General features: G+C 42.7%; 3 protein-coding genes across 4 annotated transcripts in view; 2 read left to right on the top strand and 1 right to left on the bottom strand.

Annotated features, from left to right (window-relative positions):
• LOC136780934 (probable G-protein coupled receptor No18) overlaps positions 1 to 112 on the bottom strand; it is a 70,368-nt gene extending 70,256 nt beyond the window's left edge. Inside the window, exon 1 of the mRNA XM_066739552.1 lies at positions 84 to 112. The gene's annotated coding sequence lies outside the window, so the exon portion shown is untranslated. The remainder of the gene's footprint in view (positions 1 to 83) is intronic.
• LOC136780933 (nucleolysin TIAR) overlaps positions 1 to 26,230 on the top strand; it is a 439,848-nt gene that overhangs the window by 17,471 nt on the left and 396,147 nt on the right. The gene's annotated exons all lie outside the window — the stretch shown is intronic.
• Positions 15,739 to 25,455, top strand: LOC136780884 (atrophin-1-like). Its single transcript, XM_066739464.1, has 2 exons — positions 15,739 to 15,888; positions 20,095 to 25,455. The coding sequence occupies exons 1-2, from the start codon at positions 15,874 to 15,876 to the stop codon at positions 23,227 to 23,229; spliced, it is 3,150 nt and encodes a 1,049-aa protein (XP_066595561.1). The 5' UTR covers positions 15,739 to 15,873; the 3' UTR covers positions 23,230 to 25,455.

Here is a 26,230-nt window from a genome sequence, read left to right as displayed (position 1 = left end):
TTTCTTATGGTATTTAAGAATTTCATGTGTGCATATAAGTAATTCGGAATAGAGCCTTTTAAAATAATGCCGTGTTTACTTACAGGCTATGAGAGTCCTTGAACCCTTCGCCCTTGGTCGCTGCAGCGCGCCCAAACATAAACACACGCGGCGCGATAGACTTACGAATATTTTATAAAGCGATCACTTAAACGGAAAAGTATTTATTTTGATCACGTAATAAATCTCAATATTAAATGGTTTAATATGACATTCACTCTTGAAATTAATAACAGTACTGAAACTACTGAAGCTAATATTAAATGAAAATGATTTTTCTAAGAACACTGTATTTAATAAAAAAAATTACTTAAACAAAAATAAACTATAAAATTTAATTAATTTTATAATCAAATGCTTTCAGAGCTGTAGAAAATTGGTATAAATGTAATTATAATATTAGAATCACGTACGTGATCGAAATAAACGTGTTAAGTATTTAAAATCGTGAGATTTCCGAAAAAGCCGAAGAAATTAAAAACTGCGCATTTGCACAATTACTACGCGGGTGGTAGATACAATAAACGCACGTGCACCAGTTTTTGGATTTGTGCGAGCAGGTTCTACCCTCTCCCCACCACCACTCGATCGCTTTCCGCCATGTTTATTTTTGTTTTTCGAATTTTCCAACAGCGACCGGGGCCGACCGGGCCTTTTTCACTTTTCGCGCGTCCCGGTGCACTTTCCACGCTTTTCTTCGACTAATTCAACGAAATTCGTGCTTCTCTCCATTCTAAATACAAAAATCTCCCAAAATACAGTGAAATAAGTGAAAAATTCGTAAAAAAACGTCAGTGCCTAGTGCGTGCAGTGTGTTTATATTTTGAATTTGAACATTCCTCAATTTATAATTGAACAATCTCTTAAAATACAATGGAATAGATCCTATCTTGAAAAACACTCTTTGTGTTCTCAGTGCCGCCAACCCTGTAGATAAAAAGTTGCGGTAATAGGTGGTAAACTGTCGCAGTCTCCCCGGCTTCACACGAGCTATCACTGCTACCAACCCGACGAGTCACGTTACCACTGAGCTGCATAGCGACTGTAGAACGCGACTTTATTTTTATAAACATAGACGTATTGATTGATTCTAAAATGAAAACAATTGTTTTGAAGAAGCTTGCTCTCACCAAATGGCTTTGACCTCAAAGATCTTGACATGCATCAAGTACGTAGATATAAAGCAATGTAAATAAACGCAGCGAAAATTGTAAACTTAACTTTATAATTACTTTGATATATTTTCTTGTATCTTTTTTTAATTTCGTATAAAAATTATGAGTTTCATATTTTTAAGTGAACAATTTTGAAATAATTATAACACATTGCCTGCATTTTGTGATAAATGCAATCCCAAGAACATCTTTATTCGCGAATAACTATTTCTATATTAATCATGTATTGATAAGAACTCCAAAAAATTCTTTTATTAAAAATCTAAAAATCTAAAAATTAAAAATGTTTGAATAAGCTATAGAATTAGCAAGTATATGTATAAAGTATCTTCGTTTTTGTATCAATTTATTAATTGCTAGGAAAAGTTAATGATATTCCAGGCTATGTTAGACAGTATATAATTGCAAGTATAATTATATGAACTTTTTAATTACTGTAATTTAAAATTGCAAATCAATATTAAAATTACATACAATAATCATATAATTGTACGTCTAAATAACATAGTTTACATAGTTTATTGTTTTTCCAATATCCAATCGTAATAATTGAATGGGTCTTTAATTACATTGCAGCTATATTTTCTAGAGGTAGTAAATCTTTATGTAGGAGAAGCCATTCTCACTAGAAATGTAAGAGGTTCTTTAAATTTTTGTTAAACGCATCAATTTCTCCAAGTATACAAATTATATAGGGATGACTCACATGAATGACGAATGAGCTAAATTTACGTGTTAGTATACATAGAGATCCGAGGTACAATAGTATATTTGAAGGGAGTTTGAAGAAATTAACAACTATTTGTGTACCACTGTTTCCTTAATTCTTACAGCTGAAATTCAGTGATATCTAAAAAAGACGAACTAACGCGAGCTTTTTATTTTTTATATTTACAATGGAGTGCATGTAATCACACACTAACAGATATCTAAACCAATACAAAGGACAAATTAGTTTTAATTTCCCTCGCAACGTGGCACCGCAGCTGCTAGCTTCTGTAACCAACAGTGCAGCCATTTGTCTTTTTTCAGTTTATAATATAACTAGTATTATTACACAGAATTTAAACAGCCAATGACTTATTCGTGAGATACGACAGGTTTTTACAAGCACCCATCTATTCTGTAACAAGAGCATTCCTGCAATCTGAAGATTGCTTCGTATAGTAACGGCCTTAGTGATTGAAGTTCCCCTAAGGGAAAAATGCAATTTCTCCACTGATGGAATTTTCAACTTTTAGTGAATTTCTTTCGTGTGAAGATTTTGAGAAAATTTGTAGGGGATGCGAATGGGTAGGACTGGAAATCGGTAGAGACTTTTACCGGAAACAATACAGAAATTATAGCCACGAACGAGGGAAGATTTGACGAAACGAACGAGTTTTCTATAATAATGAGAATAATAAAGTCCCATTGATGAGAAAGCCATTGCAGATAGACAAGATCACTTTCTCCGATTTTAGAGTCTCCTCGTCTCATTCGCCGGTGCAAAAAAAATCAAGACAAAGTAATGAATTTTGCGGTCTGCATGCCTCAGGCTTCTCGTTTACGTTCTTTCTCCGCTACTGAACTCCTCTTATTGCGGTGAACTCTCCATAGCTTTCCTGTATACAATATACTGTGTAGCCTGTAGGTGTACCATCAGAGTAATCCGTGAACCTTAGCCTGAATTTCTCTTTCGATTCTTAATCGATGTCAAGCATTAATTCGATACACAGTTATTCCAGCAGTATAATTGGAGCATCCCAATAAGTTTTTACGCATTTCCGATAAAACATATCGATGTCTGGCATATCTCGATCGGAATCTTACGAAACCATTCCAGGTTTATCGTTGAATCTCATTAGTAACGGACTAATTGAGTTCTGAAATTACTTGGAGCATTGCTGTTTTTATGCTGGTACATTTGTGTGAAACGTATCGAAAGCATCGTTCTAATGCCTCTCGGTATCACTAGAATATATATGAAAGGAGTCAATATACAGTAGATTTTCGCTTCTTTTCAAGTTTTCCAGCTGCTGCGCGGGAAATGGCTCGAGTTAACGAAAGGTTCATTGGAATTTTGTGTAGTTTTGATCGATGCAAAAATATGGATCAATCGCGGTCGGGTAGAAAATTGTTGTTCAAAGCGAAATGTCGGACGCGAAAGGGCCTCGGGGAGTGTGTCAGGGGGGATCGAGACGGTGAATGGGTTTCGTCGAGTATATACGCGCGGAAAGTGGTCCAAACACGAGGAGGAGTCCATTGAGCGGAGGCTGATTTCGGCAAAGTTCGCTGGACCAACCGGATATCGAGTATCCTGTCCACTTTTGCCTCCCTAATCTCCATTAAAATCGATACGATCAAACGAGATTCCGAGAGTCGACATTGTCGATTCTAATGGAAAATTCCAAGGGAATTCGATGGACGAATCAGAATGACTTCAGGCGGACGTACAAGTATAGTTTTGGCAATAATATCGCTGCGGCTGTTGGATACGCCGTCGTTTTGGCATTCGCAGCAATGGAAGAAGCGGCTAGAATGCGTCGGTATCATTCAGGAAGACATTGTCGATTCAACGACGGGGGAACAACTCGGCGGCGACGTTTCGAAAGTGTACGTGGCTCGCGCGTCGCGTCCCGTCGCGTCGCGTCGCGTCGCACTCCCGTCATCGACCAAAGGGATTTCTCTAATACTGAATTCCACACGGATGCGCTGGATGTTTTACCGAGCCCACATACTGTACCTGCAAGATTTTCCTCAAACTACAAGAAAGATCCTTCGCAAATTTTCAATATTTTTTATCTCACTCAAAATTCATAATTATACGATTAATTAAATCTGCTTGATTTTTTATCGGACCCATAGACTACAGATACAAAAATTGCAATGACGATAGTGGACAGCTTTCATAAAATACTAGTTTCACTACAATTGCATAGTAATTGCTATATCAAATTGTTCCGAAATTTTCAGTTCGATCGAGTTCCGCGAGCGAGAACTAATATCAACTACAAAGAGTCATTCATCGTTTTTTTTTCTCGTTTCAGCATCGTCGATGAGACGATAATTCACGTGATTCGATCGTCACAGTTCCAAATGAACAACGAGAAAGTGGCTTGGCTCTCATTTGTTTCGACATTCTTAATCATCCTATAATCCAGCAGGTGTTGTTATTGTTTCGACGATACAATCACTAACCTCCCAGCGACGTTTCATTCTCTTATCAATTAACATCAAGGCGAGCAATTTTCACGATCAGCTCTATTAAATCTACCTCTCTCTCCCTCGATGAGATCTGCATCTTTAATTTTAATTGCAATATTTGTTCGCGATCGAATCATCGTGATGGTCGCAACGATTCGCCTACATAGACAGTTTAGAAAGTGTATTCAACTTTTATATATATATATATATACGCTGCTGTTACTCGCGCGTGCAGTATGACTTGCAATGATCGCTATTCGCCAGATTCGCGCTTCTCTCTCCACAAATTTATCGGCATATAAATATTAATAGCGAACAGGGAAAATGCACTTTGTACGCGCTCCCCAGCGTCAATGTTTTTTCCTGGACGTTTCATGGCTGTTTTATCATTTGCAAAATAAAGATCCAAGGACGCGTTCTCTCGGCTATTTGTCTTTAATTCGAACAGGTAACAGTGTAGTAGCGATGGCGAGAAAAGTTTGTCTCACTGCCAGCTGCAGGGACATTTCGCTTTATCGTGCTCTTTGCGGAATACGCAGCTGAAAATTGAGTCATCCGAGTAGAATAAGGAAATATATGTGTGGGCTTGATATTTTTATTTTCTCGTACGTGTAAACTTTTACCTGCATTCAGAGATACCTCGTGTCGTGTACGATTCGTAATAATCTCGTCGACAACCACTTGGAGGATCGATTCGACCAGTTCTAACGACGATCCATCGCTGGTTATTGCGTCAGAAAACATAATTCGTATACAAGATTCCCATACGCGTTGCAATCGTGTTTATCCCTGCTCTTTGCAGATCCACCTATAGTCTGTACTCCAATTATACCCTTGTAACAGTGGTAGTATTCGGATAAAGGCTCCAAAATTTTTCCTGATTTTACTCTAACACCTTGCAACAGTTAAATAATATTTTGCACATTATCACAGGTATTCCCTCTGCTTCTGACTTTTCTTATGGAAAAAACGCGTGGATAAGTTCTCCTCCTTTCCCCTCTTTAAGCAAATTCACCGCGTGTCATTGCTAAATTTCTTGTATTTTTGTCCCCTCTTCTCTTTCCTCTTCGGGATTAAAAATTTCTCAAATTTGTCAAGTCAAGTTTCTAGACGGCACGTGTGCGAATAAAAATTACCAAGCCAAGTAGGACATCGCGTTTTATCCCGTACGTTAGATTTAATTCAGCGATTGCGCCTATATCGCGTGTATCCTTGTTACGGCTGAGCTAGTTAGGAGCACCTTTGCGAAATTGTTATGTGACTTCGTTGCACAGCTGATCGAGCAATTTCTTTGTTAGCGGGATAACGATCGGCTGAATAATGCGGAAAATGTGCGAGCGAGGCGATGAATGAAAGCGGTAGTCGCGCGCGGTGTATTTTTGTCTATATATGTATTGAAAGAAGACTCGTGCCTGGCTCCCATGGTACCGGGAGCCTACACAAAAAGAAGAGCCATGTGAGAGGAAAAGCGAGAGTGCACGAGAGATAAAATCACCGAGGTATATTTTGACCAACGCGTCGTCGCGTTAAATACGACTTAATCATTCGCGACACGATCATCGATGGCGGCCAGGATGTTCGACGAGCCTTCGAGCAAGACAATCTCTCGAAGGAGCGTCATTAACCTTATAGGTGCGCAGGTATACAAGAGCCTCGTGAAAGCGTCCTTGCTGCTTGAACTTGTAAATATAGCAACTGCGTGAAAACTGTAATCGTTATTGCACGCCTGACGAATCGCAAAGAGTTTTGTACAGAAGAACAATAATGCACTATTTTTTCTCCTTGATTCTAATTTTTAATTGTCAGAGTGGGAGATAATTTTTAAGAGGAAATTGTAAGCACGCTTCTGATGTTGAAACGATTAATCATACTGAATGATATCGCAGAGTCATATCGAATCTCACGAGAGTTTGTAGAAAAGGGGAAGTTGAGGCGGACGTTGGGGATCCCACGCTTGGAATTCAACCTCTGGAGAAAGTGTACGACCATTGGACGACCGTGAAGTTGAAGCTCCTAGGAATGTATGTTAATGACCCATCTCCGAGTCGGTCAACCGACTTGTCTATACCTATCAATACGGTGCTTACGTAGTATATAACTGTGTCTCTTTGGAAAATTTATCTCACATCTCATGCATTCAACGTATCGATAGGTAACCTTGCATAATTCCATCCATTACATCCTTTGATTTACCACGATCAACGATATTTAACCTCTCTCTCTTTCTCTCTCTCTCTCTCTCTTGGAATGATCAGACAGTTCCGTAATTGTCATCCAACAATGGAGATCTAACTGTCAGTAGTTTTTTACGCCAGCATAATTTTACTTGCTATTAAGTACGGATTATTATCTTTAGAAACTCACCTCACGATAATGCCACTTTCCATAATGCGTGATCATTAAAAAAAAGTAATGATTCGGACACGTGCCTTGACTAATGTCAGGAACGTTGATACTTTCATTCGAGAAAATCGAAATGTTTGAAAGAGACAAACTCGTGACGAAATTTCACATGTGAGCTTAACCGAGGTTTTTCGTCAACAGCCGATGGTCCACGCGAGTTAAATTTGAAAGGAAATTAATGGAATTTGCGCAAACGATCGAGGTACACAAAATTGAAATATTGTTCCTTATTTGATTCGCCGAGATTTGTGTTGTATCCTCTCTGTTCCGTACCTCCATATATACCAGTCCCGAAGAACTCGATGAGAGAATTTCTTCATCCTGTGATTCACATCTTGAGCCGTTGAAAATTTCAGACAAATCGAAATGCTTTCGGGTCATTATGGATGATATTGTACAGCAACGCAGGGTATGGGTTAAATTTGAAAGGAAATTAATCGAATTTACGCAAGAGGCAGAAATTGAAATATCGTTCTCTCATATATCGATTCGAGAGGACTTACGTTGCATTCTGTAGTGTTCTATACGAGTTATCGAGAACTCGACGAGAGAATTTCTCCCTGTGTGATTCATCTTGAATCGGTGAAAACCTTCGAGGTTTGCAACAAACACTCGTATACCGACCTCTTGTGTATTTATAATTCATCTAAAAATTAAAACGCTGCTGCTGCATTATTCCACGTAAGCATGCAATTAAACGACTTAACTAATATTGCTTGATTTTTGCCTTGTATATACAAAAGACCAGAGAATGACTTCTATACAAGTATAATCGAGAGAGTCATCGAGAATTCGATGAAAGAGTTTCACCCTGCGATGATTCATTTGAAATAAATGAAAACTTGCCAAGTTCCAAGCTTGCAACGTAGATTCATATATACCGACCTCTCCAAGTGCGTATATACGTATTTGGTTGATGAAGAAATTAACGCGCGCGTTGCCGCTGTATTGTTCCACGTAAGACAACAGGTGAAACGACGTACCTGATATTGCTTGATTTCTGTCTGGTATATATATATATATACACAAAAGACCGGAGAGTGACTTCTATACAAGCATAATCGAGAGAGTCACGGAGAATTCGATGAAAGAGTTTCACCCTGCGATGATTCATCTTGAATAAGCGCGAAGACTTGCCAAAAGGTGCAGGCTTGTAATGCAGATTCCTCCGTAGTGACTTCGGACTGTGCGTGCCTGGCCGATCAAGTAGCTCCAGCCGGATACGAGGCGTGAGTCTGAAAGCCCGCCAATTTCTTCGGAAATGACGCATCTCGTCTCGTGTGCACCGATCGATCTCTGAAAACAAATCGAAACTGGCTGAAACCATATATAAACTCGTAGAAAAGTTTGATGGTCGTTAAAAACTTGGCAGGAATCATTTGAAACTTTACTTTCAGCACTAAAGCTAGCTACCTTGAAATTGAGCATTTTTAAATAATAAAACATAGGTGTTTAAAAAGAAATCTGTCGGTAGATTTAAGGTTTAAGAGGGAAATTTATGGGAAGACTCGAATCATTATGGCATGTTGTAATTGGAGCGAGCAGCGATCTTGCATCCGTGCGGGTAATCGGTCAACTATTACGTGCGACACACACGAGTGTGTGTATACCATGTAGAGTGTGGAGCGCAAGTACGTTGCGCGTCGTTGTTGTTGTATCCCTCATTCCCACTTGAGCAGAGTGCAAGTGCGTTGGTAAAGGAACGTGCACGTAACAATGAACGCGATTACTCATTCGCGGTTTCAGCAATTAGCCAACAAAGACAGCTTACTTTATGGATTATTGCAAGCGTGGTCTCCGCGGGAGAGTCTCGTGCAAAATTTATTTGCAGATTCGCTCGTGGCCATTAAACGTCATGCTACTAATTTATCTACTCCGGACTTTGTTTAGTTTTATTAAACGGCCGGAAAATTTGCTGGAAACGATCGTGGCCCCTGCAAGTTTGCCGCATGTATAGAGCGAGTGAGAGAGAGAGAGAGAGAGAGAGAGTCGTGATCGTTATACAAGTTGGGATGGATCGTTAGAGAAATGAAAAAGGGTCTGGTAAAACTCTGCCAGGTACCATGCCTATCCCCTGGCCCGCTCTAATTCGTTATATATACAGCATATATATACCTTCGCGAATCGCTACTTCCGCCAGTAGCTTAGTACAGTCGGTACAGATGCCACCCGAGTACGTCGCGCGAACGGGGAGAGACTCCGGATGATAAACTCCGGTAAAACACGAAGCCTCTGAACTTTCTCCGATAATGGTCGACATCAAAGCAATTTCACGCCCGCGTCATTACCCGATATACCGTTCGCGACGGTCACGTCCGAAAAAGCCAACTTTGCGGGAATCCCATTCGATGATCCTCCGAGTTGCCATGCTGCCACGCGCACTCTGCGGATCGATTGCAAAACATAGATAGAAAGAGAGAGAGAGAGAGAGAGAGAGAGAGAGATCTATCTTATATATAATTAACCAATGAAAAACTGCAGCCAACACGAAAGTTAGAAAAACGAATTTTGCGTGATTAAATAAATGTATGCATGGAGGCCACGCGTTAATAGTAATTTCAGAAATTTTATAGCAACTATTTACATAAATTTCGATTTTCTTCACCCCCTTTTTAATGTGCTACAGCATATATTACTCTTATTAGAGCAGTTTCATAAAAATTAGAGCTTATAAGGAATTTTACAGTATTTCTTTTGTTTTTTAACAGTTTCACTTTTACCTTTTGCTCATTTTACTTTTTTACCGAGCAACAGTATTACGTATAGGTTTATAGAAGCAGTGCGAGAAAAAAGACTCTGCAGGGTTGTATCGATATTCTACAATAATTCTTTAAACAACTTATTTACTCTTACCTTTTGCTCAGAGGAGCTATATGTACGGAAATAATTCCACGAGAAAATTGATTTTCGGACTTTTTTATTTCCCGATCGTATAACTGTTAATTTTACATCGGTATTATTTTCGTGGGGAGATTTTGAGCCGTGGGTTTTCCAAGTAGGATTGCGCAAGCATGGGAGGAATTAACGGTTGCCGATAGTTCAATGACTCGTTCTGAAAAATGCTGCGTTTTCTTGGGCTCTTCCTTCTGTTTGAAAAGGAAGCGAGGACACCACGTGATCTCTCTCTCTCTCGGTTGCATAGAAACTCGACGGCACGCAGCGTCACGTGAGTGAGAGAAAGTGAGCATCGCGTAAGCGGAGTATAACCGTTACAGGTATACAGGCTCCCTGTCAGTCCAATTCATCGCGTGAATGGAAAAGGTTAATCTCGTTCATAAAACACACAAAACGCGTATATACTTATATTCGAGGCTCACCATGAGGCAATAGTTACGTTGCCTCGAGATTTTACCGCGATACACAACGTCTGCATATAGGTCTATTTTTTAAACTTGAAAACGTATAGCATAATATTATACGCACCGGGCATCCTTAAGATGTATGTACACTTACCAACCAACTATATTTCACTTCATAAATCTCGTAAAAAGAAACGAGTGAATTTTCGTAACCTTTCCTCCGTAACGAGTGTGGCGAGACAGACGCTCGACGATTCTGCAAGTCTGAGAATTTTCTAGGCTGACCGCAACGAAATAACCTTTGAATTATTCTAATTTCCTAAAATACGATAATAACTGCAGCAGGAGTCGAAGGACTTTCCTCGTCTTTTCAAGATGAAATAAGACTTTGAGATAATCCTATTAGGAAAGTTTCAAGAAGATTCGTGTCTTTTCTTGCTTGTTTCTTGAAACATTGCGCAAAGCTTTCGCGTGACTCGCAACGTCTTACTTTTTGTCAGAATTGCGAATGCCAGCCGGTTATCTTAAAAAGAAACTCCACGTACTGCGCGAGAGATAATTAAAAATTTATTATGCTCTCGACTGTCGGGCCACCGGCACAAAAATTCGTCTTCTTAAAAACGCCAAACTCCAACGTGAAATTTCACAAGAGAACAAGTCGACGCGACGAGAGATTAGATTTTATTATGCACGAGTGCAAATTGATGTAAATAATGATTTAGTAGTTCGAGTATTTCGCTAATCTGCGCTTGACATCGAAATGCAGTGGTTTTCTTGCGAAAGAAAGAAGAGTATAAATGGGAGAAGGGATTCGTGAGCGATGATTTTGTTGGACGAGGGAGCTCGTGGGTGTGAGGATTCTTCGGATTCTCGAAATATCTGTAGAGACCATAGTTAAATTAGTGGTGGAGGACCCTGAAGAAGTTGATGAGGGAACACGTGTATCCTCCCTGAGTAAAAAATATTACATAATCTATTACATATATAAATATCACGAAAAACATCTTGTGGATGACACATCAAGTGTCACGATTGTGACTGAACCGTACACTGCGAGGAAGGATGAAACATTTGAGAATATCTGTGAATAGGTTTGGCAGTCGAGGCAGCTGTATTCTGTACAGTATAGAGCAATCACCGGACGCTCGGCTCATTTAGCAAGGGATATCAGGTGCAACAAACCACCGACCAATGATAAATGGCACGGATTGGCACTTGGCAAAATTTGTCAGATTCCCAATTATCGATGTACCACGCGTGAGACTCATCGTAAACGACTAATGAAATTATCTAGCGAAATAGAATTAGTGAATCTCATCATCATCTCTCTTACAATATCTCAACGAATATATCTGGCTTCTACTAATTAATCCAACAACACTGATGTGTTTACGCTCATTTTCACCGTGATACGCGTCAATTTTAATTAATACACAAGCTGACAAATTTTTCTTAGGGGCTTTGTTCGATGATTTCTCCGGACCTTCGGCATCGGTGACCTCGAGCAAGGAAAGAAGAAAGTTCCACCTGGCCGATGTGAGATGCTGCCGTTGCCGCACCTGCGCGCATTCCGATCGCGTCGTGACCCTAAAACTTTAATCTACAGCGAGCATTCACCTTGACCATGGATCACCAATGTTCTCCTTCCAAATTTCTCTATAAAAGAAAACCTTGAGAAAAAACTGTCCCCTCTGATTAATATAACCGAAGGGTCGCGACTATCGAGGAGATTAACCGTTGCAAATCGAACGTTGCAAATATTGGTACTCACCTCGTCGAAGTGAGTTTTTCAGAGGAATGCTGATTGCAAGCTGTTGGGTTTTATTGCAGTCTCGTTGGATGATAGCTCGTAGAGTCATAATCTGGAATTAACCATTCTTATGAGACCACTTATTAGCGCGGACTTATTATTAGGTACCGAGAGTGAAATGGAATTTTAGACGAGAGGAAGAGATTCTCCCATAAAATTCTAATCCAATCGTCATATCGCGTAGTAAAACTTTCAGATGTCTTCCTTATTTATGCTAAGTAAGCGAAACTCCTTCAAATTGCTGGTATTATTTAATTATCGTCTCCCGGCACAACTGCTTCATTCCAATCAGGAAAAAAGTGGGTCTGATTTGTTGATAATTGCGTCTCAAGGGAACCCATGAAACTAAGTGTGAGGATACTATATATATACATATAATTACACGAGTGATCCAAGCTTTTGTGATGAAGAGAAAGAAGATTGTTGGCGAATTTTACACATTTTGATACGAGAGAATTTTCTCTCGTGAAAAATTATAAAGCTATCTGTGTCACGCGGTAATATAAAGTATATACAAAGACCAAACTTGGCGAAATGCGAGAAACTCGGGTCGAAAGTTATAGTTTTAGTAAGGATACGGGAGCTGTGGATGAAATTACGTAGATTATATGGTCGATGACCTTCTGGCTCGAATGAAATCGAAGCGGAACTGAGAAAAAATCCCAAACGACTTGCACTTTCCCAAAGTATCAAAATTTCCTCGTGATACTCTGAAAAATCTACCTAAAAATTCATCGATTCACTTTCGGTGATTCAAAGTAGAAAAATCAACTGTTTAAACCGAGCAGAGAGTTTACGTATGTAGAGTTAAAAAATAGAGAAAGATTGAGGCTCGTCTACCAATAATAAACGGACGGATACGATCGATACACGGGCAATTTGTTGATTTTACCGATTAATTAGTATTCTCCAAAATCCGATCTATAAATAAATGATAAAGATTTGCCGGTGAAAAAAAACAACAACGGACAAAGCGAACAGATTTGCATAAATATTAAAATGGTGCAAAGTTGATTATTGACAAAATTACCACCAAATGGGAGGAAGATCGTTTTGACTGAAAATTTCAAGGGATTTAATAATTGATTTGATAGTGGAATTAACGAGCATTCGAGGGAAAGGGGTTGATTGGAGGAAGGGGTGTTTAAAGAGTGCAGAAAAGGTACAGTTGTCGAGCAATTAATTGCGAGCTGATGGATGGACGAGTCAGATAGAGCAGGCTCAAAGCGGCTTTGCCGTAACACGGAGACAGAGTTTTCCCTGGGATCTTGTTTATTTATTCGCTTCGTTATTTCGTGGTCGGTCGAGCCGAATCCTGAGGGCGACGACGACGCTTCATTCGTGAATCATTGATGACGTCGTAATGGATCTCGCTTCTCTCTTTCTCTTTCGCAAGCGAGCGAGCGAGCAAGATCACTTGTGCACGAAAACTTTTTCGTTTTATGCGCGCGTTTCGCGAAAGCGAACTTGCTTACCCCCCCCCCCCTCCCCCCTCCCCCTATTTTTCTTTTAAACACCGCGCATCTTACAGAGGTACAGTCATCGACCCAAACATATTCGACTGTATCCATCATCTTTGAACTTTGACCTCTCGTACAACTTACCAAACGTGCAATTTACAAAAAAAATCCATGGAGCAGACATAAACGTCGCAGATTTTTGTTGCCATTTCGACTGCGAAGTGTTAAAAGCGATTCGTGTGGTTTCTTTGGAAACTACCGCAGTGACTGGTATCTGTATAGAGCAGCGAAAGTGCACGCGTGATCACGCGTATGCTGCGCGCACCACGAGTTTTCCGACGATTCTTGCCACTCGGCTCACGTAGCCAATAACGTAGTATCTGTAATATAAGTGTGTAATATCAGAAATGGTCGTTTAAAAGTCGCGAAAATTCCTCCAACACACGCTACTTTTTCCTCGTAAAACGGAGCATTGCATCGCGGGCTTAGAAGATACGCGAGGAATGTAAATTTGCAAGGTATAATATTGTGGCAAATTTTGATTGAGTTTTTGAGGAATAAATTTGAGGGAAAAAAGGTTGTATATCGTAGAGAGAAAAATGTCCAAATATTACGCGAATGTTATATTAAAAGGTAGGTGTAATGTAACGAGCGAGTTGCGAGTTATTCGACGAAAATGCCTGCTCGGCGAATGCGTGTCGTAAATATAAATTATAGAAAAATTATATTATTACTATATTTATGGTGCATCCCCTAGGAGTCGTATGGTTTCCCTTTGGTTTCTATTATTATGATTATCACGATAGTTATCATCGTTACCATGCTTAGGTTACAGGCTGTAAACGTAAATCACGGTTTTGCACGCTTGAGAAAAATCGTGCTTGACGGACATACGTAATTCGTCGGGTGTAGTTGCGTCGCAAATGGGTTGTAAATTTTATTCGCAGCCGACAGTCGATTTGCCGCGAGACACCAAAGGAACCGTCGTCGTCGTAATAAGACATTTCCTTCGCTGCCTCGCTGCTGGACCCCAACGTGAGAAACAAATCCGCGTCAATTTTCTCACTTTCGGAATTTCCTCTATCTTGGCCAACGAAATTATTCGAATGAAAGAATTTCGTCTGACCGAGCCAAGTTTTTCCCGGAAGTCTGAGAAATGGGCCGCGCGATTCACCGTTTCATTGTGCAGCCGGAGAAAATCGCAGCTGCTACCAACCTGATCCGCCTGAACGTCCCTGATAGTTTTCAAAGCTTCGCGCGCGCATTGGCCTCTAAAGCGTCGTCGTTTCCAACTTTATTGTTCCTCCGTGGAAATCTTACCCTGCCATTCTGTCCCTTGCTACTTCATAATAATGACAATGATAATAATAATAATGACAACGACACTAACACGAGGAGAAGAGGAACTTTAAAAATCTCCGTGCATCGATATATATGGAGAGGAGAAAATCACGAGGAAGGATTTTCGGGTTTTTCGCGCGAAGAGGAGCCATATACGTGCATACTCACACTCCTCTCAATCGTGACGAGATTCCGTTGAAATTGCAACGGTTAATCTCTGCAATGAGGGATTGCGGTAACTTCGATATGCTGTATTGCGGATCCTTACGCAAAATCTCGCTTGCCGGTACAATAATAGGTGTTCCAACAGGATGTCGGTGAATGTGATCGGTGGAAAAATTGTTTGCACAAGGATGAGAGAGCGAGGAAGAGACGTAGGAATATTTGCATACGAGAAGTATAAATAAAAGGTAGAAGAGCCGAGTGGAGAGAAGAGATTCGTCGGGGCGATCGAGGAGAGAGAATTTAAGCGTGGAGGGAGATGAAGCGTGGGTTCGTTCGGGGATAGTCGTCGTCGTCGTCGTTGTCGTCGTCGTCGTCGTCGTCGGCGCGCACGGCGCATCTCTACTATACGGTAGCTTCTCCCGGGATATGCTCTCGCAGCCTGAGGAGAGACAGGGTTAGCCTACTTTCTCTACAAAGAGAATTTTTAAACGACGTGTGAGGAGGACCCCCTCTCCTGGCCCTTCCTTCCTCCTTCCCTCCTTCTCACTCTCGCTTGCCTCTCTTGACTCTTGCTCTACGCTTCCCCTTCCCCGCTTTGCTCTCTCGCTCTCTCACTCTCTCCCGTGAGAGAGCCCGGACCCCCTTATTCCACGATTCACCTGGCTCAGTCCAAGACTTCTCCACGCTGCTCCGTTCAGAGTCTATATAAGCCGAAGCCTCGCACGAGTCTGGACATTTTTTAAGTGCACTCGCGACCCTCCCGTGGGTCCCCGATTCCTCCTGGATCTAAAAATGTCGCGATGAACGTCGACCAGTGATTCTCTCTTTCTCCACAAGAGGACTCTAACATCCCCTACACTTCAAATCGATCCTCCTGAAAATTGTCATCAGTGGACCGTGACATTGAAAATCTCATCCCCGGCTCTGTATATCTGAGATCAACGTCCAGTGTTTGTGTTTTGTTGTGTGGACCGAGCACAGGACTCGACCGTGTCATGGCTAAGTTCGAGGTAGGTGATGAGGAAGCTGCGTCGGTTGCCGGTGTGGCCTTCACCTTCGATCGGAGAAAGTCCATCGTGATTTTTCTGCAGATTTTCTCTTCGTACCCATGTATATCTCGCAAACTAGTGCATCCACTCGTTCAACGTCTTATATAAATTGTCTTTGGCAAACAAAAAAAAAACAAGCGTGTAGCACGATTGATTTCACCGATTCAAGGAGCTAACGTATATATATAGAAACGAAAATCGCGCACACGAACCATGTATTCAGAAACTTAAAAGTGATGAGGGTCAACGGTTGAGTTATAAGGGGAAGCTTATCGGGGGAAATCCTTGAAAGAAAGGAAAAAAAATACTAATAAAATATAAAATAGGTCCTAGCACGAGAGTGACCACTTACGATAACCGGTTCGACCGAAATAACATTACACCTGGCTATGAATAAATCTCGTCGTTAATGGGAGGGGATGGCGCGTGCCGTGCTACCATATTCATTATACCGATATAATTGCACCACGACGATTCTGCAGCTAAGATTAAGTAATTGCCAGTTTCTTATCGGTGCCTGATACCCGTTAATCCTCGACAATTCCCCCCATCCACTAATCTTTCGACCCTTACTCACGGATTTATAGTATACCTATAACGCAATACACACACTCCTGTATTCTGTACATATATACAGAGACTTGCGGAGAATTCTGAAGAAAATAACGCTTCTCTCCCGCTGCACGAAGAATCTGACAGGCCTCTTATGGATTTAGCATAATCGTCAATTTACCTCCTGGATCGAACCTGTGCTCTTTGTCGGCGCGAACGAAACAATAACATCTTGGCACGGGGCGTCATTCTTGCGCGTTTCTAATAATCTCTCTGGGCTTTTGTGGCACGCCCGCGTCCCGATGAACGAATAAGGAACGGGACTAATTTGCATTTCCAAGCGACGCGACGTCGGCGATTCTTGGCCGGATAATGACGCCGAAAGGCGAGTCGTATCGAGCGTGATTCTCGCGAATTCCTAGCTGGGCCACGCGATCGGATAAGAGCGATTCGTCGTAATCTTAGTCTCCTATCGAAATCGAGAGTAATTTGGCGTGCGCGTGCGCCTCTGCCGACTGAAGCGTGAAGAAGGAAGTCATCCGGAAGAAAGCAAAATTAATAATGGCCTACGTGCTTTCACGGTGCATCGCTTCGCTACCTGATAACGCCCGGTTTACCATATTACAGCTATGACGTATATTTTACAGCTCAACTTCCACCAATCCGCATAATTATATATACGATATATATATAAGCATACTATATGTAATGTCAGAATTTCAGTGAATTTTTACCGCGCTCCGCCCGTAGCTATTGCTCTGGCATTTCTTTATCGTTCAGAGTAAACTATATACACACACACACACACACACACATATATATATATATATATATATATATATAGTAAACTTGATAATATATTTATCAGGAGGAATTCTTGTGCAAATCGAACGTAATTGAGAGTGTTGGGTCGCTTGAATATAGAAAAGGTATCATCAGTGCAACTGGGAGGACGTTTGCAGCGTTTTGTGTACGTGATTTAAGTACATGACTATGCATGAAGGCGTTTGACCCAGTCCCCACTTCCTCGTGTACTCACCTGCCAGTTAGACTCGAACACGACCTACGACTAACTGCCTACCTATCTACGTGTACGGGCAAACGTTATATCTGTCTGACACGCGAGACCACGATGACTCTGTCCACTCTGCACCACCTTCGCACACCAAAGACGCACTTTGCAAACGGAAACAGAAATCACTCTTTACACATGTATACCTAGCCATTTACGATTCTCTCTATCCTCCCTCCTTATTTCGCCTTTATTCTCTTGTCATTTTCTCCTCCACTAAATTCTTCCTGTGCATCTGCCTATTAAATTCTCGGATCGATTTACGGATACGAAACGAGGTGCTTCTTATTTCCCTATCGATAGAAATCGAGAGGGAGGCCAAACGTGGAAAATCACAGATTTCTAACAATGCATCATCATCATCCCCCACCAATTTTGTCCTGAAATCTTCGTTGAGTTGATTCAAACGCGTTGGTTAATTATTTCTCAATAATCCTCGTACGTTTTAATTAAATGCAAATGCTCGGTTTTTGCGGAGGAATTATGTGTGTATGAATAAATCATGGTGTTCGCTTGACACTTTCTAATAATTTTGCCCGCATCCTTGTACTCCGATTCAGTGGATATCTTTTGTGAACGAGAATCCAAGTCAGTAGCATGCTTCACCTACCGAGACTAATGAGACGTCTTCTTTCTTCGAGTCTCACGACCGCATGTCGTTCCTCTTCGAGTATACTATATATAAAATATATATAGTGTGTGCGTGTGTGTGTGTTATACGGCTTCTCATAACATTTGATACTTCTTATATCCTGTATAACGTTAGATTGAAATTACTATCACAATTCAGCGTTTCATTATCGATGCAACGCGGTAAGCGAATGCTTATGCTAATTGGGAGTGGTGCAGTGCAGGCTGCACGAGTGATCAGTACGAACGCGGCTTTTGTCTCGAGCTGATTGTTTCCAGTGTTCGGAGAGAGAGAGAGAGAGAGAGAGAGAGAGAGAGAGAGAGAGATACTGTGCAACAATGGTATATACATATAATAAAATTTGTGAAGCGGCGTTGAACAATAAATTTTCTATTTAACAATCGGTTTATATCGATAAATTTCTCGCTCTATTGTGTTTCGATGATTCTCGATGGTCATGGTTCACAGCTGCAGAACTGCGAATACGGAATCGCAGGTCGCCCGGATATTTCTCGTGGTCCTGCTTGGGTGAAAGTACGGTTTATTATGTTAGCCTTGCATCTCGGCCATCGTGCCACTTCAGCGCACTTGACGTTGCTCTCTGACGACGTTGACATACGGCAAGGTTGCCAGACTTTATTTCTCTTGACATTTTTAACCACGCGGAATATATGGCTAAATATATACATATATAGAAAAGAAAAGCTCACCGAGACCCGATAATCTTGCCAATCTAATTACACATTAATTAAAGTTTTCTCCCGAGATTTTTTCTTAATTAAACACGAGAACTTATCGTGCGGCTTTACCCAAAACCTCCCACGCTCAAAGTTGTAATCTTTGAAAATTAACGCAGTCAAAGGACTTGCGTAAGTTTCATCAACGGAGCAAATGTAACGTAAGCAGGAGATGTGTTGCAACTTATATATAAGTATTTACATATAATCTAGATTTCAGACGGGCTATACGCGCGCGTGATATCCCCGTTTATCGCCTCCCGCAAGCATCATCGTTTCTCAGACAAATTACTCGCTAAATTATTCGACATTGCAACGACCATCGCAACTCTATCTCTCTCTCTCTCTTTTTCTCTTTTTTAAATACCTTTTCTGATTCTCCTCACTTTTTATAATCCATGCAATTACGTCGCGTGAATCTTCTCAGTGCACCTCTCATTGTGAGCTGGTGGGTCTTTGCGTGCATGTGGATCCTCATCGTTGCGACATTTTGGACGATCGACTCTTCCGAGCAGCTGAAACTCAATTGTAAACGCTTTTTGTACGCGCTGTGAGCAAATCCGTGGTTTACATAATTTTCACATATGGTTGGAGAGGAATGAGAGATTAAGCAGGAGAATCCCACGGCCTCCTCGAGTTAGACGTTGCGCGCCTCAAGTCGAGTTTCTGCGATGAGTCTTGTACTCACACAAACATGCACCAGGGTGTAATTCGCTCGATGAGCTAATTGATTCCGATCCATTCCGATCCAGCTGGAAACGAGCATACCGAACGGTTAAACGCGAGAAAGTTAACCCAAGTGCCCAACGTTCACGACCTCGTAAGAAGATGCAGAATATTTCTCCTCCTCCTCCTCCTTCACCCCTCCCCCCTCTCCTCCCATAAATAAAGATTTACCATCCACTTTCATAGACTCGCTGCTTTTCTCTACCGTTAAAACCGGGACAGCGAGTCTCCTGCAAATCGCTCCTTTCGAAAGCGAGATTAATTTTTATTCCCAAAGCGAGCGCCGAGTAATCATATAAAGGAATTCGATTTTTCACGACTTCCTCAAAAACTCCGTTTCTGAATACATTGTCCATGGTGATTCGATGGCCCACCGGTGCGTGAAATATCCAACCAGAAAATCATATATTCGTATAGATTATACCAGGATTTGTTCCTTCTGATTTTAGATGAGAATCACGCTACTGTGCGTGCTGCTGATCGGTCAATGTGCTTTCGCGGTGATAAATAAAGGAGCGACAAAGGAGAATAAAGAGGAGGAGAAGACGAACGAGTCCAAAGCTTCCGACAGGATAAGCAACGTCTATGGACCGCCTGCCGAAGAATACGGAGCACCGTTGGGAGGTGGCTTCGGTGGACCAGCTCCAGTTTACGGGCCTCCAGAGTTAACCGGGGATCACCGTCCCGTTCCGGTATTCCCACCTCCACCCGCGGAGCTCCCGCCACCGATTTTCGGATCGCCCGCACCTACGTACGGTCCGCCACGAAATTTGAAACCTCATTATGGTCCACCTAAGCAACACTACGGACCACCATCGGTGCCTTTTCCACCCAAGGCCACCTATGGACCACCAAAACTTCATTACGGTCCGCCGAAGCAGCAGTATGGACCACCTCTCCTCTCCTTTGGTTCGTTCAAACCACCGAAAGCCCAGTACGGACCTCCCCTCAAGTTCAGTGGACCTCCCCAGTTCGTGCCTCAGTCCTCGCCAGTGGATTCCTATGGCCCACCGAAATCCGGACACGGACTACCGATTCCCATATCGATCGAGGCTTACGGACCGCCGCCACAGAAGCTAGCCATTCCCTTCAACAACGCCAAGGACGAGTACGGTCCACCTCCGGCACCGCTACCAGCACCTCAGTACGGACCACCGAGTGATCTTTATGGTCCTCCTCCGCAGCCTCCTCCACCAGGTGTCCCAGCACCTCCGACGCCTCCGGATATCAAGTACGATGGATGGCAACCCATCGCTGGTGCCCAACAAGCCCAGCAGCCTTCTGATAACTACGGACCACCTGATAATGGAAATTATGTTCATGCTGAAAGTTCAAGCAGCTCCCACGATTCGGTGTCATCTCACTCGTCAGGATCCTTGAATATTAATTCGAACGTTCCCAGTGACTCCTACGGTGCACCTATTCATAGCCCCGAGGCCCAAGATCTTAAGACATCTGTTCACGAGTCCTACAAGTCGTCGGATGGCAATGGTCTGCCACCACCCGCACTACCCCAGTATGAACCATTACACTCCGAGCACGATAACCAAGGGAATCTCAACGTGGACACCAAGCAGAATTTCGAGGTTCCGGAGAAACCTAATTTGGATTATGGTACTCCGGCTGTTCAACCTCTGTCTATCGTCAAAGGCGTTGGATTCGAACTCTTACCTACACCTGGAGCCCTTACTTCGGATATTCAAGGCTTGTCCTTGGACGGTGGCAGCTCTGGTCACTCCTCCTTCGATCATAACTCCAATAGTTTCGGTGCAGAGGCTTCGTTCTCCGGTGGAGATGATCTGTCCTTGCAACAACTTCCGGTGAACCAACCTGCGGACAGTTATGGACTACCTTTGTCTTCGGGAAAGGATTTTGGTAGTTCGGTTCCATTATCACCACCATCGATAGCTGATTCCTATGGCGCTCCACCGTTGAACTCCTATTCACCCAATGGACCATACCCAGCAGCCCAGAGTGGACGCTTCTCATCCTTGTCGTCCTTCGGTAATTCCTTCTTCAAGCATGGACCACCATCTCATCAAAGACCCCACGGATCCTTCAGACATGGGCCAGCACCTTCCATTCCAGGAGCTCTGGTTCCACCAAGACCACGCGAGCCCATAAAATTCCGCGAGCCTATTCCTTCTGGAATCTTTAATTCTATCAACAAATATCTACCTCCGGCACGTTTACCACTCAAGTCTTACGGACCACCCTTCAACATCGCCAGTCAACAATTACCGAGTCTCAGTGCGCCACACTCCTTCCATCAATCAGCAGCATTCTCGACATCTTTCGCCAAGAATGCCAACCAATTGGATAGTTCGCCAATTGCTGCACCTCACGTTCAATACGGAACTCCGCTGAGTTTCACGGATTTCAACACTCCGGCTCCTGTGTTAACCTACGGAGCTCCCAACTTTGGACCTGCCACCTCTTTCGTGTCAACTTCCACAGGTTTTGGCGGGAACCTTTACAACAGCGTCAGTCACACTCTCCCAACCACTTATGGCACCCCTGTGGTCGCTCCCTTGTCAATTGGTACCGGACACGATTGTGGCTTCCAAGGCTCCGGGCCACAACTGGGTCTTCAGACTACCGTAAATCATGCCACGAGCTTCTCTGGATCAACCGGAAGTCAAGGAGTTTCGCTTTACAGCGTCCCATCGCTCCCTTCCATCTCGAACTCCCTGAGCACAACCTACGAGGCTCCTTCGTTCAACCAATTGTCCTTGCAAAATATCGAGCAGCCTAAGACGGACTTGAAGGATAGCTACGGGAATCCTGTAGGTGTTCAGTCAGAGGATATCGATCACGTGCACTCGTCGTCTTCTGGAGTGTCCAGCGTACTTCCGGTTCCCGCTTCTAGTCAGGTCCAAGCAGAAACAGCAGCAGCAGTAGTTGCTCCTACCGGAAGTATATACCAGAACGAAGAGGGAATTTCAGCCGAGGCTCTGACGGCCAGCTTGACGGCCCAGGGTTATGGCCAGGGCAAGGCTCTGAGCTCCAACGAGGTCGATGCTAGTCAGTTCCTGAAGACTCAAGAGGGTAGCGAGGCTCTCGCAGTCGCGCAAGGCTTGACCGCCGAGGGAAACGATGGATTCCAGATCCAGGGGTCAAAGGGTACCTACACTCTTCAGATCCAGGCTGCGGACGGCGGTCTCGGTACCGAGAGTTCCGACGGTAGCATCCGACACGAACACGTCCTGTCGAATGGACTCTTGCAAGACATATTGGCTGCCATAGAGCAACCAGAAAATCGCATACAGATCCAAGGTAGTCCTCAAGGTCAACCTCTCGAGGTCTACGGTGATTTGACGAGGTCCGCCAGTGGTCCCGTTCCAAACGGACATTTCATCGTGATGGACGGCGATGCGCAGAAAGAAGAAGTCGAACAATTGATCGCGCAGACCAGCGAGAAAATCGCGGACACGGCTCAGGAGGGTCAAGTGGCGCTCTTCTTCAACAGCCAATTCGAGGATACGAAGAAGGACACGAGATCCGTATCAAAGGACGAACAACAAGCTACCACAAATGCGCCAGTAAAAGAGAAGGAGGACAGTGGCAAAACGAAATCCTCGTAGATGGCGAAAATAGTTCTCATAAATTATAGGCAGACTGAACACCAAAATCAATCGAGTTTATCCGACTGCTATCGTTAATATGCTTATTATTGAAGCGTTTATGGAGATGAGACCTCTCGGGTCGACCAAGAATTTCCATGGAAAACATATGGAGTGTCTCGACCAAACGAATGATCCCACGAGTTCTCGATCAGATTAACCGTAGACGCTGGTGATATTTTTGTAGTGAAGAGAACACACTTTTATAGTTGATACTCGTTGGAGAGATCGTAGCTTGCGCAAATCTTTACTCCCATTTATGGGGGTGGAAGGGGGAAAGAAGGCAATAATTATTCACCGGTTGACGTATCGGTAACGCGATGAGTCAAATATCGGCACGCGCGAGAAGATTTAACGCTCCTGCGAGAAAGAGAGTGAGAAGACCTCGTTATTGAGCTGACTCTAATTGAAAGTTAGCCAGAGCCATATCCTTGAGCACCCTTCACAGTTTTCGCAATCCCTTCTATTTCATGGAATTTCTTGGTCGATCCGAGAGCGGATGGCGTGAAACGATCGCTAGTAATTTTAAGATCGTCGACGCTCAACGCGGTCATCAGGCAAATATTTATATTTACATATACGTACTATATCTAGTTTATATCAATAATTTACCAGGAGCGGTTGCGCATCCACCTATCGAGCCAATCGCAAGCTAGATTTAAGAACACAAATATGTCGTTCAGAGTCACGAGTCAGTTTCGTCGAGTAATTTATTCCGATTGGCGTGTAGCATCGAGCATGCGCGAGGGGAGATATTCTAATTGATCAGGATATTTCGGTGTAGTTGACGCGGATTCGTAGCATTCACAGTGGGCCATCGACATTCTTGTGATCACTATAGCACTTATTTATATCGCAATATCCATGTACATACTCGTCACGAGAATGCAAATAGCTCCGTTGCGCAATAGTCAACCGATCGCAATGCTGAATTTCGTCGCGTCGACGGTAAGAAGGCATTAATTCTTCGTTATACAATTGCGTTACGTGTATGGGTAGTTTGCAGCGGTGACCTTCAACGACGCGAGCAAGCGCGAGACCAAAAGAGGCCAAACGCTCGTTTTGGTGCACCGGAGAACGAACGCTCGACGCGCTCGTCGCATCCGAAGAGTCGGAGGGATTTCACACGAGAAGGCATTACGCACCACTATTAATACCGATGTGGGTCATCAGGTCAGTCGACGTTGTACTCGCGCACGCGCTTATCGAATGTGTGTTAACGTCGGAAGCACCGATATATAGCGGATGCTTTGCACTTTCCTGGAAGAATCATTGCCGATCTACAGCCTCAACCTTCGCTCGGCCAGGTGAAAGTTCATGTCTCTCGTTTAACGGTGTCCTTTCGAGAACGGTACCAGTCCACGATACCGACCGACAGACCGACCGGCTTAACTCGAATGGAATTACATTTTTTTTCAGCGATACGCCTTCGCATTTGATTCTACTCGCGACAATAGACCAAACTCGGAGCTACTCACGCGGAAGTATGTTAATAGACCGTATAGTATAACAAGACCAATCTAGATTAACTCTTGTGAGCGTCGCGCTACGTAATAGACACGTATTTATTCCCATGTTTTTTTTCTTCTTCTCATCTATATTATACTGATGTGTATACGGGGCCATAAATAAGATATTAATTGTAACTGGTATAACGAGAGGAGGAAATCACTTGATCGTGACCCCAACGACTCTTCTCGATGAAAATGAAACTTTCGGTGAACGCTCGATCTCTTGGCTCGGTCGTAAATATTATTTGATGATTCATTAAAAATTTCACTTTAACATTTCTCATTTATGACATTCGCAGGGAAATTATCTGTTTCTGTCGATACTCGCGCTGCACAGGTATTTTTTACATCAGGATATTTTCAGCAGATAAGTCAAACGCAAGTAGAGCGTGAAACTTTGGAAGGATGCTCATTGTTACGCAGTGACACTGCCATGCCATAAAACGCGTCCGCTTGCTCCTACCGTTCTTCTTTTTTTATGGATTAATTTATTATTTTATAATACGTGAGAGGAGTCCCGTGTAACGGGAGCAGTGCTTACGTTCGACGAATGATTTTTATTCTCGTCGTACGTTGCGCGTGTACAAGCGTGTATGTATTTTTTTATATCTCCATTATTTACGATTGTAAATAGATTTATATACATATATATATATAATAATTACTTTGTAAATAAGATTTTTCATTTATTTCTCTCTGCCATTAACCTCTCCCAGCGTATTTTACTTTTACAAATGTTTAAGCAAAAACTCATCATCCTGTACACGATCGACCATTTATGCTTTGCACTTTCTACTAATGGTCGCTTGTTCCAGATTTTTATGGCTTGAATCTGCGTAAAATCCTCGTGTGTGTGTGTGCGCGCGCGCGAGCGCGTGCTTAAGAAGACACACTGGCCTACCTAAATACCAGAAATTCTGGTACGAGAGAAACGAAAACCTATGGAGAAATTAGAAAGATATCGTCAAGTGGAATCACGGTTATGTAAATTAACTATCGTATAACGTCCCATTCCGGATAACTATTACGTTTCCTCTTCTTCTTCTCTTCTTCCTCTTCCTCTTTTCTTTTTCCATCTCCCTCCCAGACGTATCCCCTCGACGCGTACTAAGCCAGTTTATTTTCACTTTCACTCGCAGCCGAGACGAGTCAAATAATTGGAGCGTCAGAGTTTTTGGAGAGATTCAATCAAGCGGTACGAGGTATAAATTGGGAGATGTGGATGAGAATTTAGCTTACTTAGAAATTGCTCGATTAGCAAGCTCGTTACGTCGGTAAATTTCAGCGGAGAGAATTGAAGGAGGAGAGCGTCACGTAGCAGTGCTTGATTCCTTTCAAAGTAACAATTTCGGTATTGCTTTGGATCGCTCGTTGGAAAAGAAGACAAAGGGCTGCATGATGAGAAGCTTGACGAGGAAACGAATTTTCTTATAGGTCTCTCTCTCCCTCTA

Source organism: Prorops nasuta, unplaced genomic scaffold (assembly GCF_024137725.1).
Source record: "Prorops nasuta isolate Cenicafe-Biocafe unplaced genomic scaffold, Cenicafe_Pnas_1.2 PNAS00021, whole genome shotgun sequence".
NCBI classification, from domain to species: Eukaryota; Metazoa; Arthropoda; class Insecta; order Hymenoptera; family Bethylidae; genus Prorops; species Prorops nasuta.
This window is presented reverse-complemented; position numbering and strand designations above follow the sequence as displayed.